The 19,680-nt window shown below is 43.5% G+C and overlaps 1 protein-coding gene across 1 annotated transcript; it reads right to left on the bottom strand.

Moving 5' to 3' along the window:
- Positions 1-1,957: 1,957 nt before the first annotated feature.
- ESX1 (ESX homeobox 1) lies at positions 1,958-7,743 on the bottom strand. Its single transcript, XM_027608995.2, has 4 exons — positions 7,540-7,743; positions 7,026-7,353; positions 5,939-5,984; positions 1,958-2,461 (listed from the first exon to the last, which is right to left on the bottom strand). Exons 1-4 carry the CDS (start codon positions 7,622-7,624, stop codon positions 2,114-2,116), a joined length of 807 nt encoding a protein of 268 aa, XP_027464796.1. The 5' UTR covers positions 7,625-7,743; the 3' UTR covers positions 1,958-2,113.
- Between the last annotated feature and the right edge of the window lie 11,937 nt (positions 7,744-19,680).

Genomic DNA, 19,680 nt, shown 5'->3' with positions numbered 1-19,680 from the left:
GCCAGTGAGCTTGGGAATGGGCACGCAGATGCATTTCTGGATGTTCCTCCCTCACAATGACCTCCTCACTGCAGGAGTTCCACATTAGATACAACTTCTTTGCTGACATTTGACATCCATATATGTGAAGGGAGGGAAGAAAGGAATGAAAAGTATTGGACAACACTGCAAAAATCGTATGCTTTCCCAAGAAAATAAAGCCTCCTTTCAAACTAGGAACATATAACCGCTGCAAAACTCGACTTCAGGGCCTCCCCCTCCCCAACCCACCTTCGGGGGAGAGGAAATTCTGGTGTCACTGTGACACCCTTATCTGAAGTCACTGTAGTCATTTCAGACCATATTGTGGTCAGAAAATGACCGTGCATTGATTGATCAAAAGCAAAAGTCCTGCTGAAAAGAAAGTGTTTTAAGAATAGTGAGTGCTGTGAATTGTGCAAGACTATTGAATCACAGATCTGTACTTCTGAAACAAATAATGCAATATGTTAAGAAAAAAAAAGAAGATAGCAGGGGGGGAGAATGAAGGGGAGTAAGTCGGAGGGGGAGACGAACCATGAGGGACGATGGACTCTGAAAAACAAACTGAGGGTTCTAGAGGGGAGGGGGGTGGGGGGATGGGTCAGCCTGTTGATGGGTATTAAAGAGGGCACGTTCGGGCGCCTGGGTGGCTCAGTTGGTTGAGCGACTGCCTTCCGCTCAGGTCATGATCCTGGAGTCCCGGGATCGAGTCCCGCATCAGGCTCCCTGCTCGGCAGGGAGTCTGCTTCTCCCTCTGACCCTCTCCCCTCTCGTGCTCTCTATCTCATTCTCTCTCTCAAATAAATAAATAAAATCTTTAAAAAAATAAAGAGGGCACGTTCTGCGTGGAGCACTGGGTGTTAGGCACAAACAATGAATCATGGAACACTACATCAAAAACTAATGATGTAATGTATGGTGATTAACATAACAATAAAAAAATTAAAATAAAAAAAGAATAGTGGGCCTGGCCTCCTCCTTCTCCCTCCCATTTTAGGTTTTTTCATCCCTTGGCAGCTTTGCATGAAGACAGCATGAAAAAGCAAAGATGTGCTTCTTTTCAGTGAGTGCTAATTCTGGAACATTGTCCAGGGGACCATTTCTTGGATGTTGAAGGTGACAAAATATACCTGAAGTGGGACTGTCTGCCTCTGAGCTTGGGAAACTACAATAGGCTCTCGGGGCGCCTGGGTGGCTCAGTTAGTTAAGCGTCTGCCTTCGGCCCAGGTCATGATCCCAGGGTCCTGGAATTGAGTCCACATCAGGCTCCCTGCTCAGCGGGAACCTGCTTCTCCCTCTCTCCCCCTCTGCTTGTGCTCTGTCAAATAAATAAAGTCTTAAAAAAAATAGGCTCTCTTGGGCTGGGGGTGGGGATGGGAAAACAGAGAAGAACCCCTTTTTGACCTTCCTGGAGCCCCTTCTTCTGTCTTTGAACCACAATGATTCCTATTTCCCCAATCCCTTCCACAAAATGGAGAGCAGTGAACAGAATTCAGAATTTGGCTGTCACATTCCCTTAACAGCCCTGAGTAGCCTCTTAGGAAGTTTCTCTCCTAGTCCATGGCTGTTGAGCTCCTTGGCATGAATGGAACATGGCCCTGCCTGGAAACACACTGCTTTCTCATTAGAGACTCACCCCTTCCCATCTTGCACAGGGATATGCTCCAAACTGGGGGGGCGGGGATGAGGATTGTTGAAGACGGGGAGCGGGGGGGGGGATGTGGAAGATTGTGTGGTCCTATAAACCAGCATGGGCACTTGGAAAACTGCGGTGTGCATGGCCTATTGATGGTAACTCGGGACTAAGGGCTACTATGTTATGAAAGGAGGCCTCTTTGACATTCTGTTTGAATGCCATTCCCTTAGCAATTCACATGCATGCCCCACTTATCACATGAGGCACTCAAAACCCATAGTTTATTTATTTGCAACTTTATTGAAAATACAACATACCCTACAAGAACAACAGGCACTGATTTTGTTCAGTTATTCAATTCATTTAACAGCTATTTGAAGAATTACTTGATGTGCTATGCACAATTTATATCTGGCAGAAAAAATACTTTGGAAAAATTGTCATAGAGACCATACTTCAGAAAATGGGACCTGCGAAACGACCATTGATGACAGGGGCCCATGCCATGCCTACAGGGGCCAGAGCAAAGGGAGGTACCGGTGGTAGAGGTGGCATAGGCATCATGGGTGGTCCGGGGGGCAGAGGTGGCCCACGGAACACAGGTGGCAGGGGTGGCCCAGGAGGCATGAACACCCGAGGCACCAGAGGAACCCATCTCCACCCGGCCTCTAGAATGGGGGTTGCACGATAAGGCCCATCAAAGATCACTCCCACAGGAGGCCCGAAGGCAATGGGGGCCAGATTTCTAAACATCAGGGCCCTCTGGTGTCTTCTCCACTTGGCCCTTCTGTTCTGAAACCAGACCTTCAATCATAGGGAAAAAAAGGATTGGTTTAGTACATTGAACAGTTAATGTCATAATAAGAAAACACACAACATGCAATGCTGCCACTGAACTTTTAAATTGCAGCAGGACAAAGTATTTTCTTATCGCTAAAATACCTTGAGAAAGCAAACCACATACCTCCCCTCAGCTAACCCTTAGTGAGCCATGGCTAGTCCAGACTTGGGCACATTGATTTGTCTCTCTTCCCATTTTTAGTATTCTTTAGATTCCCCCCAACCCCAGGTCTTGGATGTAAGTCTAAGTGATGAAGTGCACTGGTTCCCTGACGTTTACGCCCATGCCTGGCAACAGGGTAAAGAGACACTGGATCATCAGCTGTTGGGAGAAGTGTCACCCTGGTTAGGGGGGAGGCTGAGCATGGTATAAAGGTGACCTGATGTGAAGTCATGCTGATGGGACCACCCCCTTTTCGAAACACTCCTCTTCAGTCTGAAGTTACTAATCCGTAGGAGCACACTGCAGTTTTAGACAGAAAATTTCCTTCAGTGATGTTGAAGGGACCATTCTTCTAAACCTCGTGAGAATTAAAACAGGTGGTATGTCAAAGGAGGCCTGATCATGGGGTCCCAGGGACTGCCCTGGACATCAGAGTTGCTGAGGGCCCTTGACGCTGTTTTGCTATTTTAGCCTTTAGTGTTCAGGAAAAGTTTAACTTAACTGAATCTAAATTCAATAAACTTAAAATTTTTTCTCCACATAAGAGACTGGGTACCCCATTGTCATGACTATCAATTTTGCATGCTCCCATCTACCTTATACCCTCCAAACCTCCCTGGGCTCAGGAGCAGGTCAGCTCTTTCAGCTCTAACTACAGTTCTAGGATCCTGGACAGAAACTACTGTTACCCAGAGGGGTGGGGCACCTTAGGCCCTGACAGCGCCACTCCTTAACCAAGGAGACTCCAATCCCATCACTCATTCCTAAGGCCGGAAGGTCCAATTATGCATTTAAGGAAGAAGTGCAACAACAATGGGGGGGTAGGGCTCACAAAAGAGGCTCCTCTCTGAGTGTTTGCCAACTATTAACAAACAAACAGACGAAAAAGTTGTCAATTAGACTTTACTGTCCTCTTGGCATACTAGTTAATAGGGTTTACATTGTATTTAATCCTTTTGCAAGTTCCCAAACTGCAGTATTTTATTTTTTTAAAGATTTTATTTATTATTTATTTTTGAGAGAGTGAGAATGAGAGAGAGAGAGAGAGTACATGAGAGGGGGGAGGGTCAGAGGGAGAAGCAGACTCCCTGTTGAGCAGGGAGCCCGATGCGGGACTTGATCCCAGGACTCCAGGATCATGACCTGAGCCGAAGGCAGTCGCTTAACCAACTGAACCACCCAGGCGCCCCCCAAACTGTAGTATTTTAATTGAGACAAAGGGCCTCTTCTCTCTGTGGGCAGCTACCTTTTCTCCCTTCCATCTTAGGATTTGGGGTCCTGCTGCATGTATATATAGTCTGAAAAAAAGCCAGTGTAGTAGAGCTCATTTGGAAGAGATTCGAACGTATCAGTGGTGAAATCTCCCTAAACATAAATAAAGCCCACATCTGGCAAATTTTGCTATGGGCCAATATTAGGTCCATATTCCCAATACTGGTTTCATAAAAGAGATCTACTATATTTGCAAAAGGTGGGGGAAAGCATCTATTATAAAGTTTCTTGGGACGAAATTCATGCTGCAGAGCTTGAAAATATGTGAGAGCATAGTCTTCTTCCCTGTTTGGATTTTCTGGCTCATTTCCCCTTCAGAAATCGATTGAGAGGACTACATAAACCCAGGGAGGGGGAAAAGCAACTCAGCAAACCTTGTTTTTATTTTCCTCTGAGATTACTTTGCCTGCCTGAGAAAGTAGAGGACTTGTCCTATTTCTTTGATGTACCTATGATTTTCTATGACCTCAAATAGTCACCTATTTGAGCCCATGACCAACAAATTAATAATCACTTCCTGAAAAGTGCTTTAAATTAACACACGTGGGGCGCCTGGGTGGCTCAGTCGGTAAAGCGTCTGCCTTCTGCTCAGGTCATGATTCCAGGGTCCTGGGATCGAGCCCCACATTGAACTCCCTGCTCCGGGGGAGCCTGCTTCTCCCTCTCCCTTTGCCTGCTTCTCCCCCTGCTTGTGCTCTCTCTCTTTCTGTCAAATAAATAAATAAACAAGGTTGCCTGGGTGGCTCTGTGTTAAGCGTCTGCCTTTGGCTCAGGTGATGATCCCAGTGTCCTGGGATCAAGCCCTGCATCAGGCTCTCTGTTCCGCGGGAAGCCTGCTTCTCCCTCTCCCATTTCCCCTGCTTGTGTTCCCTCTCTCGCTGTGTCCCTCTCTCTGTCAAATAAATAAATAAAACCTTTAAAATAAATAAATAAAGTCTTAAAAAAATAAATTAACACAAGAATCTGGCCTGAAATGAGAACACCCTCAAAATCAGATTCCAGAAAACCCACCTTTTCAAAATATTACCACCAAAAAGGGAAAAAAAAGTCTTAGAGTATTAAAGATTCCTCATGAGAATATTCATTTATACACTTGGTAGCTTCATAAAGTTGAATTTGTGTGACATGTACAATGCATATACTTGAATGTATACAATACTTCTCTAAACTTTCACCTCTTCTTAGGTCAGTGGAACTTTATTAAAATCGGTTCCCTTTTGTGGTTCCATTCATTAAGACAATTTTCCTTTCCCCATTACTACCATAATCCTAATATTTTAGTAATGTTTCAGGCAGACATCAGAGTCTTCCAAAAAATTTAAATTTAAGGCTGTCACTCTCTATGCTGCTTTACAAAACACTTACAAAATGGCAGTAGGACCAGGCACTTGGGACTTTTAAGCTACCCTCCCACCCCAGTTTCAGTTTACTAAACATATATTAGTTACTCATGCACTGTGTTCTGTGTGTGAATTACTCTGTCACCCCAGTGTCTGAGTATTTATAAATTCACTCATTTCGCCAAGAGCTTATACCTGGTTTTAAATATTTCAAATAATTTAGTATGGTTAAACCTTCTTTTAACCAAACTCTTCAGTGCATTAATTTGTAACTTCCCAGGTGGGATTGAGCCCCAACATGATCCTATGTAGAAATATTCCTTTAGAGAGGACTAACATCCTTCCTGAAAGATACCAGTGTTAAAAGGAGGTGAACTTTATTGGGGGAAAAGTGTGTGTGTGTGTGTGTGTGTGTGTGTGTGTATGGGTTGGGGAGAAGTGTGTTTGATTTTTTTTTTCTGTTAGGAAATCATATTTCCTCTGGTAATGGGAAATTTCCAGAATCTCCAGCTTACCTGTCCCATTTACCACCCCCAAGGCACAAAACTTATTTGTGAAACATGGAAAGGCAGCAAACCACACCAACTTCACAATGTCCAGGACAAAACCTCAAGTATGTTTTAGACTGGCGGCCCTGTGCCAAGTGCTCTTTTAAGATTTACTGACCTGCACTCTGGCTTCAGTCAAATTCAGACGTCTGGCAATCTCTTCTCTGACGGAGGAAAATTGCAAATGTTCAGTATTTGGAGTTGTGGATAAAATGAAATATGTCATGTATATTATTTCTACCCCCCTCCCAGTGCAGTTTTCTGTAATACAGCTTGAGGCTTGCTTTAGGGAGTTTTGCCACGGAAAACTTATCTTTATTAAATAGGATAGAAAAAGGGAATATATATAAAAGTTCCTGGTAGTGTGTCTGTTAGTTGAATATGACTCCGTCAATTTTTCTCTTTGTGGAACAGCAGAGAACAACCCTGGAAATCGTTTCTTGGGAGGTCCCTCTGTGAAAATAAAACGCCAAAAGCCTCCAAAGCGGAGTTTTGAACCAGAGTATTTGTTGTAAAGGAAGGGTTTATTGTAAAGGAAGAGGGGACCTCTCAAGGAGGAACTCCGAACCATCGGCCAAGCACTCAAGGGAGACTTTTTTTTTTTTCTCTTTGGCTGGCGAAGGCTGAATACAGCAGAACCCGAAAACGTGCCCCGAAACCTCACACCGATACGTCCGGGTCCCCCATTCCCGCCGGACAAGAATAGGCCTACCCCTCCGTACACTCCCGCGATCCGACAACAAGCGTTCTCTGCTCGCTGGCTTTTAAACGCTCGAAACTCTGCCGCCAGGAAATAGCGCTCCACGTGGCAGGGCCGAGACTACCGTGAGGAGAGTGAGGAGCTCGCCTCGTGTGCAAAATTTTTAAATGCGCGAAAAAACCGAGCAATCACGATAAATATTCTAATGCAGTAGTCAAAATACAAATATTAATGCAAAAAACTCACGATGAGCAAATTACCAAAATTTTAAATAAAAGCGGGATCCGCCCTCCCTTACTCGCTTCACCCTAGTTCCGCTACTGTCTCACTGCCCCGCAAGCTCTCTTAAGCACTGCCTCAAGCCCTGGGAGCAAGGACGGACCCTGGCGCCCTCGAACCCCCTAAGCGGCTTTTGGGTCAGGGGAGGAGGAAAAGGGTCCCGGGAAAAAGCCCAAGACTCCCGAGGCCCCTGGAGAACTGCGCGCCAAAGGGAGCAGCCACTTACCTTGCGAACACGTCGGGGTACTGAGTGCGACGGAAAACGCCCTCCAGCTCCTGCAGCTGCAGCTGGGTGAATGCGGTGCGGTAGCGGCGCTGCTTCCTCTCCGCGATCAGTGGCCCCTGCACGGCCAGGGGGGCCGGCTCCTCCTGCTGCTGCGGGGGCTCCAAGTCGCCCCCAACGCCGCCCTCCTGATTTTCGTCGTTCGAGGAGCTCGGCTCTCCCGCGTTAACGCCGTCGGCCGCCGCCGCCGCCGCCGCTTCGCGCTCAGGTTCGGACCGCGTATCCTCCTCTCCTCCCGTTAGAATCAATGAGCTCAACGTTGGCTTCGCATCTGCGAAAGGAAAAAAGCAAAAGAGAGGCCGGAGCGTCGGAGCCCACGCTGCGTGGGCTGGGGAGGCATGGGGTCGCGATGGAAGATAGAGGGCGACAGCCGCGCCGCGGCCCATCCACCCGATCCTCCCAGGGAAGTTCCTCTCCTGGAGTCTGCCAAAGCACCTGTCCCCGTCTAGGCACTGACCATACTGTTCCTCCTCCTCCTCCTCCTCGCCCCCCAGGTTGCGGTAGCTGGGGTTGTAGGGGTTGCACCCGAAATCACGCTCCATGCCCACAGTGCTGTCGATGATGCCTAGCGCATCCACAAATTCTTCGCTAGGGTCGGTGGCGATCCCTGCGTGGCGGCGGCGGGAGCTGGGACTAACCGCCCCGTGGGGCGCGCTTTTGGCGCCGGGACCTCTTCTGGCGCCGAAACTGAGACTTGCGCGCCTTATATAGGGGGTACGTTGCCTTCCGCAAGTTCAAAGTGTACGCGCTCGCGTCTGTTAGACGCCGTCTATTAGCGTTCACATCACCCCTAGGTGGTGTCGGTGGGACCTGACGGGGGCGCACTGGCGGCTGGGGCGTGTAAGTAAAATAGGGCGAGTGTTTGCGAGAATGGGCATGCTTGTGTGGGGAACTGTGACTCCAAATTGCAATTTAACTGACTACTCCCAACTCGGACGAAATATGTGATTGGAGGATGGGGCTGTGCTGGATCGAGAAAGTCATTTTGGGGGGTGGGGGGGGCAAGACTTCGCTCTAGATCCCGGAGTTCGTGGAGGAATGTTTGCAACATATTCCTCCGCGCAACCTTCGATGTTCCCCAGACCTCAGAGGAAGCGGTGTCACTTGCTTCCTCTGGGGAAAAGACGGAGAGATAGGGATGCAGAAAGTGCGGAGCCCTCAGCGACCCAAGCACGCTAAAGCGAAGTTTACCCTGCGTTGGGCTCTGAGCGCCGCTCTCCCCTCCTAGAACTTGGTGACTAATGGATGGGATTGTTTGGTTCTGTTCTATTTGCACCCAAAGTCCGGGTATCAGGCTAGTGATTAAGACGAAACGATAAGCTTGGAGCCTGCTTGCACTGGGTTTTTGCGATCAGATCCCCTGTGTATTCCGGGAGCGGTGGTTTGTAGTCAGGTTTGCTGAGCAGTCCGGGTGCTCACATGCACGCTGCGAGAAACCCAACCTGTCTCTTGAGAAAGCTCCAAGGACTTCAGATTTTTAGTAATGAACCCACGTCAGAGTGCAAGTGTAGAACCCTGCCAAGTGCTTAGTGCATCCAAGAATGCCTATGCTGCACGGGCTCCTTCCTTCAGTTCCTGGCGTGTGCAACGTTTGCAGTGCTTCTTATTGCAACCCCGCTCTGCAAGGCGCCGAGAGCGCGCCTAATTCCCGGGCCAGTACTGTGGCAGGCGCCTAAAGCGCGCCTTATTCCCAGGCCAGTGTTGCAAACCTGGGAAGAGTTCCCGCCTTTCCCACTCCTTCTCCCCTTCCCTTTTCTACAGTTATCTTCCTGAGCTGGTTTTCTCCACGAATGTGCCAAATAAAAAAGGACCGCGCCACGATCGAAGGCTCTATGGTTCTTTCTCCAAGAAGTGTTTGCAGGTGCTCCAGGACGTGTTAATGTCTTTTATATTTAAGAATAACTTCTAATAATGGGCCTTCTGCTTGGCAGTGTACACAATTTATCCTACTCTTACCTTTACAACCACCATTATTATCATACCCATTTTTTACACAGAAAACCGAGCCCTAGGGAAGCCAGGCACTGTGCCCATCCATGGTCATACCAGCAAGTTGGACTACAAAGTCCGTACACTTTTAACCTTATTACTGTCGTCTTATTTCAAAAGAGTATATAATGGTGAGGTTCCAGGCAGGAGGGGAGAGGGAAGGTATTTTGGGCAAGAAGATCATTGGGCAGAGTCTTAAGAAATCCCGAATGCCAGGGGTCTCCTCCTCTTCCTCCTGCTCTGTTTCAGGCTTCTTTCTCCTTGCTGAGTCTCCCAAAGCCAGAAGTTTGGGATTCAGGAGTGCTGGGTTTCCCAGCCTGTCTTTTCATTTTGCTCAACACTACGGGGACACTGATGGGGGCAGGATGCTACATGCATTGGCTGCTGAGCTTGTTACCTGCAGACACAGGAGGGAGAGGTGAGGAGACCCACCCTTGCATTGGGGCCACATTAGGACTTTTCTGGACCCTAGGCATTTTTGCCTTCCTGGGCCCCTTCCTCCATAAATATATATATTTTATACATAAAACTCTTTCTCTATATATACATAAAACTATGTATATACATAAATATATATAAAATATATTTCACATATATAAAATATATATAACCATATATACATAAATATATATAAAATATTTCACACATATAAATATATATTTCACATATATTTAATATATATATTTCACAACTGGGTTGGTATAAAGATAAATGTAATGTGGCTTGGATTATATTATTTTTTTCTTTTGATTTCAAAAGCAATGGAAACATTTTCCTGGGCTCCTAAAATTATGGTGGGCAGTGGGTACTGTGATTACTGTGACTAATGTAGAAATTCCCCTGCCTCATGTTCCCAGAGGTGGCAGGTGCAAAACCAGCTAATAGGTGGTTGGCTGACCAGTTCATTTTCAAAAAGAGGTCAAGGGATGGCAACTCCACAGCCCCTCTCTGACTTTTATCACAATATTTCTTCCTCAGGTTGGCTCTTGCTGAGTTCTGCTGGCCTCCCTCTCTTTTGGCCAGATGCCTGGTGAAAAATTTTGGCTTGGGATGAGTTACCACGCAAGAGATCCATACAGGTTTTCATCATGGTGTGCAGTAGCTTGCCTAGTACATTGGTAACAGCTCAGGTGTGTTCTCTCGCATCTTAGATTTCCATGGTTTACTCCAGCGTTTTCTAAACCTCATTCATGTGCCCCTTGCTTGTTTTGCCATACCTGGGTACCAGCCATGGTCGTGTTTAATTAACATGTTTACTTAAATTGATTCACTTTTTGAAAACCTTAAATACCTAATTGGACCTCATGCTAGGCAAAAATAGCTGTGACTTCAAGGCTTCGATATACCAGATTTATGGGAGGTAGAATGTGACAGTCGTTGAGAGCAGGGACCCTGAAACCAGAATGTTGGTGTCTGAATCTTAGTTTTGATTGCTTGTTAGCTGGGTAACTTGGTGAGTTGCTTATTCTTGTGCCTTTGTTTTTCTCATCTGTGAAATAGGAATAACTAATAATACCTACTTCATGGGGTTGTTGTGAGGATTAGTGGGAGTAATCACAATAGCTAACACTTAGCTAATTCTTGCTATGTGGCAAACACTGTTCAAAGTGCTTTCTGTATATTAACACATGTAATTCTCCTAACAACCCTATGGAGGTAGATGCTGCTATTATCTTCATTTTACGGATAATGTTATTGAGTCACAGAGAGGTTAAGTAACTTGTCTAAAGGCACCCAGCTAGTGAGGTTTTGGACCTTAGATTTGAATTTTCTTAAAATGATGCTTTATAGAGAAAACATGTTCAATAATGGTACTATTATGATTTAAAAAAATAAATATACTATCCAGTCATTTCTAGTATATTCAGTGCTTTGCAACTATCACCACTGCCTAATTCCAGAACATTTTCATCACTCTGTAAAGAAAGTTGGTACTCATCAGCAGTCATTTCCCAGTCCTTACTTCCCTGCAGCCCCTGATAAACACTAATGTACTTTCTATCTCTATGGATTTTCCTATTCTGGATATTTCATACAAACGGAGTCATGCAAAATGTGACCATTTGTGTCCGGCTTCTTTCACTTAGCATCATGTTTTTGAGGTTCATGCATTTGTAGCTTGTGTCAGTACTTCATATCTTTTTATGGTTGAATAATATTCCATTCTATAAATAGACTACATTTTGTTTATTCATCTGTTGATGGACATTTGAGTTGTTTCCACCTTTTGGTGATTATGTGTAGTGCTGCTGTGATTGCTATGAACATTTGTGTACAAGTTTTGTTTGAATATGAATTTTCAGGGTTTTTTTGGGTTTATACTTAGGAGTGGAGTTACTGGGTCATATGGTAATTTTATGTTTAACTTTTGGAGGAGCCATCAAAGTGTTTCTACAGCAGTGGCACCATTGTACATTTCTACTTGTAGTGTAAGAGGGTTCCAATTTATCCCCATCCTTGCCAACACTTGGTATGTTCTGATTCTTTTTTATTATAGCCATCCTTGTAGGTGTGAAGTGGCATCATTGTGGTTTTGATTTGCATTTTTTCTAATGACTACTGATATTTAGCATCTTTTAATTTGCTTGTTAGCCATTCATATATCTTCTTTGGAGAAATGTCTGTCTTTTGCCCATGTATTGCTTGTCTTTTTATTGTAGAGTTCTAAGAGTCTTTATATATTCTGGGTACTAGACTCCTTATGATGTGATCCTTTAAGTTTTCTTTTCAGTTTCTTGATAGTGTTCCTCGATGTTTGCAATCACAAGCCTGTCCTCATGTGGCTTTAGAGTTCAGATGAACACTATAAGCACAGTCTAACTCATTCCCAGTAGCAAATCCAGACGTGGCAAAAGCAAATCGATTTTTTTTTCTGGAGGAGTCTACCCTTAACTGAGGCTTTAACAAGATTCTCACAGACAAAACCTAGACACACACATTTTTTTTAAAAGCCACCATCAGCACAAATAAACCAAAGATGTAGATCTCCAAAGACTTATTATCATGTGCAAACTATTTAAAAACGTGTTTATCATGTTTAAATAAATGAGAGGATATAAAAACACAAGGGAGAAAGAACCAAATATAAAAAAAGGAAGCAAATAGAAGTTCTAGAACAGGAACTAAAAGATTAACGTATTTTTTCTTTTTTATTGTGGTAAAATACACGTAGTGTAAAATTTCCCATCTTAACCATTTAGAAGTGTGCAGTTCAGTAGCACCTAGTACATTCACAATGCTGTGCAGTCATCATTACTATCTAGTTCCAGAACATTGTCATCACTCCAGAAGGGAACCGGTACCCATTAAGTCCTCATTCCCCATTCCCACTTGCCCCAGCCTTGGCAACCATAAATCTACTGTCTTTCTCTATAGATTTGCTTATTTGGACATTTTATATAAAGGGAATCATACAATATGTGGCCTTTTGTGTCTGGCTTCTTTCACTTTGCATAATGTTGCCTACATTCATCCATGTGGTGGCATGAATCAGGACTTCATTCCTCTTACTTGGAGGCATCAGATACTAGCCTCCGGAAGCTAAGCGTCAGGATAATCTGGAGCTGATGTCCCATACAGAGGCTCGGGGTGCCTCAGTTGTGGCTTTGGTACTACCACACCAAGATGACATACTTATCTGCCTTCCCCTTGCTGAAGGGTGGCTGGCTGATGCGAGCTTAGACTCCCAGGAGGAGTCCGTCTGCCAGGTAATAATCCCTTTGTGAAGGAGCTAATGATCCTTAAATAAAGACTAGAGGTCTTTATTCTGGTCTGTAAACCAGATAGTTTTTAAGGACCTTTGCAGTCAAGACAGCTGTAATATTATGGAAGTTTCATGCTCATAGATTATGTTTCTGCTTCAGGTGAGGTCACCTGTCCCGGGATGGATGGGCTTTCTGTTCGTTAAGGCCTGCAGGAGCCCATTCATAGCACTGTGTGGTTTCTAATTCTTACTTCTCCCTACAAGGGGACTCTGTAGTTAGGGATTTAAAATGTTTTCAGTCTCTGACCAAAAGGTCTACAGACCACCCCTGATAATCTACCACAGAAAGACTTGATGGGAAGAATGGGGTAGCTTTGATGAAGTAATGTCTGTTTTTATTAAATATCATTTCTTTGGAGTACAAAAATAGTAAAAGTTTTTTTTTTTTTTTTTTTAAAGAAACCTTTGGCTTTTTTTAAAAAAATAGGCATTACTTCTTAGAGATGTAAGGGTCATATGGAGGCTTCTCATACCTACCTTTGGGGGAAGCACAGTTTTCTGTAATTTCTTTAGACTGTTGAGAGTGTGTCTCTATTCACAAAATGAGAGGAAAACTCACTGAGGCTATTTGCATATATGGCCCTAGCCCTTAGAGAGGACAGGAGGGAAGGAAGGACAGCCTGGAGATACCTGGTACTGTGGGTGATTTTATGTGGCAGTAAAAGTGATTGAGTTTTGCATTTCCTATCCTATCCGGGCCCTTCAAGTTTCTTTCATGAAACGGAATCATTACACACAAAACCCCAGTCCAGACACCAGGCTTCTTTGCTGTAACTAAGAGTCAAGGATAAAAATTCCATGATTTTCCTTTAAATTCTGCCTAATTTCTTCAGCCATTGTGACCAGAAACGTTGCAGAAATGGCCGTGGCTACAAGCCCTGATGCGTGAATCAGACACCCCTCCTAAGGACTTCTTTACCTAGGACATCGCAGGGCTCAAGCCTCAAAAGTCCTGCTCCCTACAACTGCATTCTCAGTAGGGATCCTTCAGAAGGAAGCCTTTCATGGCCTTCTTGATCCTTGCTGGGATCTGGGAGAGTAATTTGCATTCAGTCTGCCTTATGGTGAAAGAAAAATACAGTGTGCTGATTACCATGGCTTTTGGCTATTTCCATTTCTAGCTCAGTTCTCATCCCTGGCAGGACATCTTCCAGTCTTCCCGGTCCACCCAGCCCACAGTGCTCTTGTCTTATGAGGTCTCACAGCACCTGCAGTTGGAACTCTTCATTTGATTCTTATCACACACCCGCTGAGTGTGAGTTACCTCTAAATGTGTGTAGACAGGAACGCACGAATGTGTGGGTATGTATGTATATTGATGTATGTTTCGATTTCTCCGTTAGATTGTCAACTCCTTACACTTCACACTTCTTAGTGTTCCCCAAAACAGTGCTGAGAATATAGCAGGCAGTAACCAGTAATCAGTAAAGATTGGTTGGCAAATATGGAGAATATGAGTGGGGCGGCTAGGCCAAGGCCAAGGCCAAGACTGCAAACTTTTCTTGCTGAGCTTATCCAGAGTTGCCTCTATCCTCTCATTTTCCTCCCAGCTCAGCTGGCATTCCCGAGAGACAAACTGAGGTGGCAAAGTTCTTCCCAGGAGGGGTCTGGGATTTACCTGATGGCTTTAGATGTAGTTTGAGAAACTATTAGTATTATATTCTCCTCCCTGTCTGAGGAAGCCTTTGGAACTCCTTTCTGCTTTGAGAAGGCTCTTCTGTCCTGTCCCTTTATCCTTCTTCACTGGTATCCTCCTTTTCCTCCCTATTGTGTGTGCGCACGCACGTGTGTGTCTGTATTCCAGCTCAGTGTCACGTGCTGTCTACAAGGACCACAGAAGTGAGCAAGACATGGAAAGAAAGACATGAGATTTTTTAAAAAAATATATTTTATTTACTTATTTTACAGAGAGAGAGCACAGGCGGGGAGAGCGGCAAAGGGGGAGGGAGAAGCAGGCCCCCTGCAGAGCAGGGAGCCCAATGCTGGGCTCGACCCCGGGACCCTAGGATCATGACCTGAGCCGAAGGCAGACGCTTAACTGTCTGAGCCACCCAGGCGCCCCAAGACATGAGATTTTAAGATAAAGTGGGACAAGGCAAATGCCACAAGAGAGGAGCAAGGCAATCTTATGGAAGTTCAAAGGAGGGAGAGGTCACATTCAGTAGAAATCTGGAAATATATGGAAGAGATAAAATTTAAGACGAATCTTGAAGTATGGTTGGGAGTGCTTTTTTACTTTTAAAAAATAAGTATCTTTTTCCTTCTAATTATAAAAGTAATGACTGACTGCTGTGATAAATTTGGAAAGTATAAAGAAGCCAAAAATAATATAAAATAAGTTCACCTATAACTTTGTCTATCATTCAGAAATGATAGTGACAAATTTCATTTTTTTAAAGATTTTATTATTTATTTTTTTTTGAGAGAGAGTGAGCATGAGTGCGGGGGAGGGGGAAGGGCAGGGGGAGAAGCTGCTAGGGGCAGGGAGCCCGATGCGGGGCTTGACTCCAGGATCCTGAGCCCAAGGCAGATGCTTAACTGACTGAGCCACCCAGGCGCCCCAAATTTCATTTTTTTCTATACTTTTTTACCAGTACTATTTTCCATTTAATTATCTGATATTCTATCTTAGTTGTCTAACATTATATCACAAGTATTTCTTATACCTTAAAAAATTTTGAAGCTTTGAATAAATAATAGCATAATAGTCTGTTATTCAGGGGCGCCGAGTGGCTCAGTCAGTTAAGCGTCTGCCTTTGGCTCAGGTCGTGATCCTAGGGTCCTGGGATCAAGTTCCGCATCGGGCTCCCTGCTCCACAGAGAGCCTGCTTCTCCCTCTGCCTCTCTCTCTCTCTCTGTGTCTCTCAGGAATAAATAAATAAAATCTTTAAAAAAATATTCATTCATCTGTTTTCTTGCTCATTCTATCAATATTTATTGCCAGCCATGCACACTATGGTGTTTTAGTGGCAAACAAAGTGCCTGACACTTATTGGATGCTCAATAAATATTTGTTAAATCAATGAATGAATGAATAGGTTTCGGCACTATTCTAGATCTGTAACAACTTTTTTTTTGGCCTTTTAAGTTTTTATTTGATTTCTAGTTAGTTAATATGCACTGTTCTATTAGTTTTGGGTGTACAATATGGTGATTCAACAATTCTCTACATTATTCAGTGCTCATCATAAGTGTAATCTTAATCCCCACCACCTATTTCACCCATCCCACCACCCACCTCCCCTGTGGTAAACCATCTGTTTGTTCTCTATAGTTAAGAGTCTGTTCCTTGGTTTGCCTCTCTCTCTCTTTTTCCCTTTGCTCGTTTGTGTTGTAATAACTTTCTTTACCATTTTTTCTCATCTGGAACATTTAAGATTTTCCTCCCCCCCCCCCATTTTCTAACCAGTACATTTTTTGCATGAATTATCTGTGGGTAGAATTTCAATGGGTAGAATTCAGAGATGGGGGAGACAGCTAGGCAGATAGCTCAAAAAATGAAAGAAATGAAGATGACACAGTAAGAGTTCACTCAGAGTGAACTATTCAGCCAATAGTTCAGTTTGGCTGGAGATGATCTAGGGGGGACATGGGAGCCAGGGCTGAAAAGTGATAATCATTCTTCACATGTGTAGAGCAGTTCCTAATTTAAAGAGTGCTTTTGTGACCATTAATGTACATAATCCTTACAGAAGTATTATTTCCACTTTATAAACTAGAAAACTGGGAGTTAGTTGCCTAAGTTTGCACAGCTAGTAAGTGGTAGAGATAGAATTGGGTTTTGAAATATATGTTTAGTGGGACGCCTTGATGGCTCGGTTGGTTAAGCGTCTGCCTTTGGCTCAGGTCATGATCCCAGGGTCCTGGGATCGAGCCCCACATTGGGCTCCCTGCTTGGCGGGAAGCCTGCTTCTCCCTCTCTCACTCCCCCTGCTTGTGTGTGCTCTCTCTCTCTGACAAATAAATAAATAAAATCTTTAAAAAAATAAATATAGGGGCACCTGGGTGGCTCAGTCGTTAAGCGGCTGCCTTCAGCTCAGGTCATGATCCCAGGGTCCTGGGATCGAGCCCCACATCGGGCTCCCTGCCCCGTGGGAAGCCTGCTTCTCCCTCTCCCACTCCCCCCTGCTTGTGTTCCTTCTCTCACGGTCTCTCTCTGTCAGTTAAATAAATAAATAAAATCTTTAAAAAAAATAAATATATGTTGAGGAGTTTGGGTTTTATTTTAAGAGCAATGAGGTGTCGGGATGCCTGGGTGGTTCCGTCGGTTAAGTGACTGCCTTCGGCTCAGGTCATGATCCTGGAGTCCCGGGATCGAGTCCCACATTGGGCTCCCTGCTCAGCAGGGAGTCTGCTTCTCCCTCTGACCCTCTTCCCTCTCGTGCTCTCTATCTCTCATTCTCTCTCTCTCAAATAAATAAAATCTTTTAAAAAAAAGCAGTGAGGTGTCACTGGAGGGTTTTACTATTATTATTAGTAGTAGTAGCAGTAGTGTAGTTGTAGTAGTACTAATTAGTCTAACATTTTGTTCTGAAATAGTTTGACTCACAAGAATTTGCAAGAATACTGTACATTTCATCCAGCTTTTCCCAATGATAATAACTTCTGTGACTGTAGTACTTTGTCAAAATAAAAAATTGATATTGGTACAATGCTATTAATGCAGGGTTTGTCACCCTTGGCACTATTGTCATTTTGAACTGAAAAAGTCCTTTTTGTGGGGGCCTGTCCTATGCATTGTAGGGTGTTTAGCAACATCTCTGATCTCTACCACTGGATGACAAAAGCAACCCCTCTCCCCACATCAGTTTTCACAACCAAAAATATCTCCAGAAATTGCCAAATGTCCCCTGGGGATGGGGGACACCATTGCCTATAGTTGAGAACAATTGCATTAACTCAAGTACAGAACTAAATCGGATTTAGTGTGTGTGTGTGTGTGTGTGTGTGTGTGTGTGTGTGTAGTTCTATGACATTTTATTGCTTGTATAGATCCATCATCCTTACCCCATCATGACAATCAGAATACAGAACTGTTCTTTCAGCCCCAAAGAAACTCCCTGGTATTATGCTTTCATAGTGCCCTAACTTCTGGCACCCACTGATTTATCGTCCATCTCTATAATTTTGTTGCTTTGAGAAGGCTATGTGAATAGAATCATATGTATATAACATTTGACACTGGCTTTTTATCTTCACTCACCATAATTCCCTTGAGATCTATTTCAGGTTGTTGCTTGTATCAATAGTTTGTCCCTTTTATGCCTTAGTAGTGTTAGCTGCTGTGAACATGCATGCATAAGTTTTTGTGTGAATGTCAGTTTCATTTCTTTGCTATAAATTCCCAAGTATGTGATTTCTGGGTCTTATGGTAGTATATGTTTAGTTTTTAAATAAACTGCCAAACAATTTTTTCAAGGTTGTTGTACAATTTTACATTTCTACCAATACCATTAATAGAGTTTGTTTGCATCTTCACCAACATTTGATATTGTCACTTTTTTTCTTAGCCGTTCTAATAGGTGTGCAGTGATATCTCATTGTGGATATCTCATTAAGAAAATTTGCATTTGTATAACGGCTGATGATATTGAACATCTTTTCATGTGCTTACTTGCCGTCTGTATATCATCTTTGGTGCATACCTGTGCATGTCTTTTACCTATACTGTAAATGGGTTCCTTGTTTTTACTGTTGAGTTTTGAAAGCTCTTTATATATTCTAGATTCTTTGTCAGTTATTTGGTTTGCAAATATTTTCTCTTAGTCTGTACTTTGTCTTTTAATCCTCTTAGCAGTGTCTTTGGAAGGGCGAAAGTTGTTTTAAAAAAACTTCATTTTATTTTTTCCAGTTTTCTTGAGATATAATTGATATACAGGTTTGTATAAGTTTAAGGTGTACCACGTAATGACTTGCATACATATATTGCATAATGATTACCACAGTATTAGCATCTATCTCCTCATATAGTAACAATTTTTTTTTCCCTTGGAGAACTTTTAGGATCTACTTTCTTAGCAACTTCGAATATGTCAGATAGCAGTGTTAATAATAGTCATCATGTGTATATTACATCTCCAGTACTTATATATCTTATAGTTGGAAATTTGTACCTTTTGACCACCTTCACCCCATTAAAAGCTTTTAATTTTGATGAGGCCCAATTCATCAGTGTTTCCCTGTATGGACCATGTCATATGTAAGAACTCTGCTTATCTCCAGATCCTGAAGACTTTCTCCTATTTTTGTCTAAAAGTTTTATAGTTTCATGGTATACATTTAAGTCAGTGATCCATTTTGAGTAAATTCTTAAAATACTTTGAAAAGATTTTATATATTTATTTGAGAGAGAGAGTGCAAGAGAGAGAGAGCAAGCACGAGTGAGGGGGGAGGGCAGAGGGAGAGTGAGGAGCAGGCTCCCGCTGAGCAGGGAGCTGATGAGGGGCTGGGTCCCAGGACCCTGGGATCAGGACCTGAGCTGAAGGCAGATGCTTAACTGACTGAGCCACCCAGGTGTTCCATTTTGAGTTAATTTTTATATGAAGTGTGAGGTTTAAGTTGATATTCATCATTTTGCCTATGAATGTCTGGTTGCTTCAGCACCATTTGAATTATTTTGCACCTTTGTCAAAAATCACTTGTGCATATTTGTGTGGGTCTATTTCTGGATTCTTTACTCAGTTTCTCTTATCCATACATGTTCGTACCTCTGCTAATACCATATAATCCTGATTACTGTAGTTATGTCTTAAATTCTAGGTTGATTCCTCCCACTTTATTCTTGTTTTGCAAATTTGTTTAACATATTACAATTCCTTTTCTATATTTACAAAAAAATCTTGTGTA

Source organism: Zalophus californianus, chromosome X (genome assembly GCF_009762305.2).
Source record: "Zalophus californianus isolate mZalCal1 chromosome X, mZalCal1.pri.v2, whole genome shotgun sequence".
In the NCBI taxonomy this organism is placed as follows: Eukaryota; Metazoa; Chordata; class Mammalia; order Carnivora; family Otariidae; genus Zalophus; species Zalophus californianus.
The sequence above is the reverse complement of the archived record's forward strand: the minus strand, read 5'-3'. Positions and strand labels throughout refer to the sequence as shown.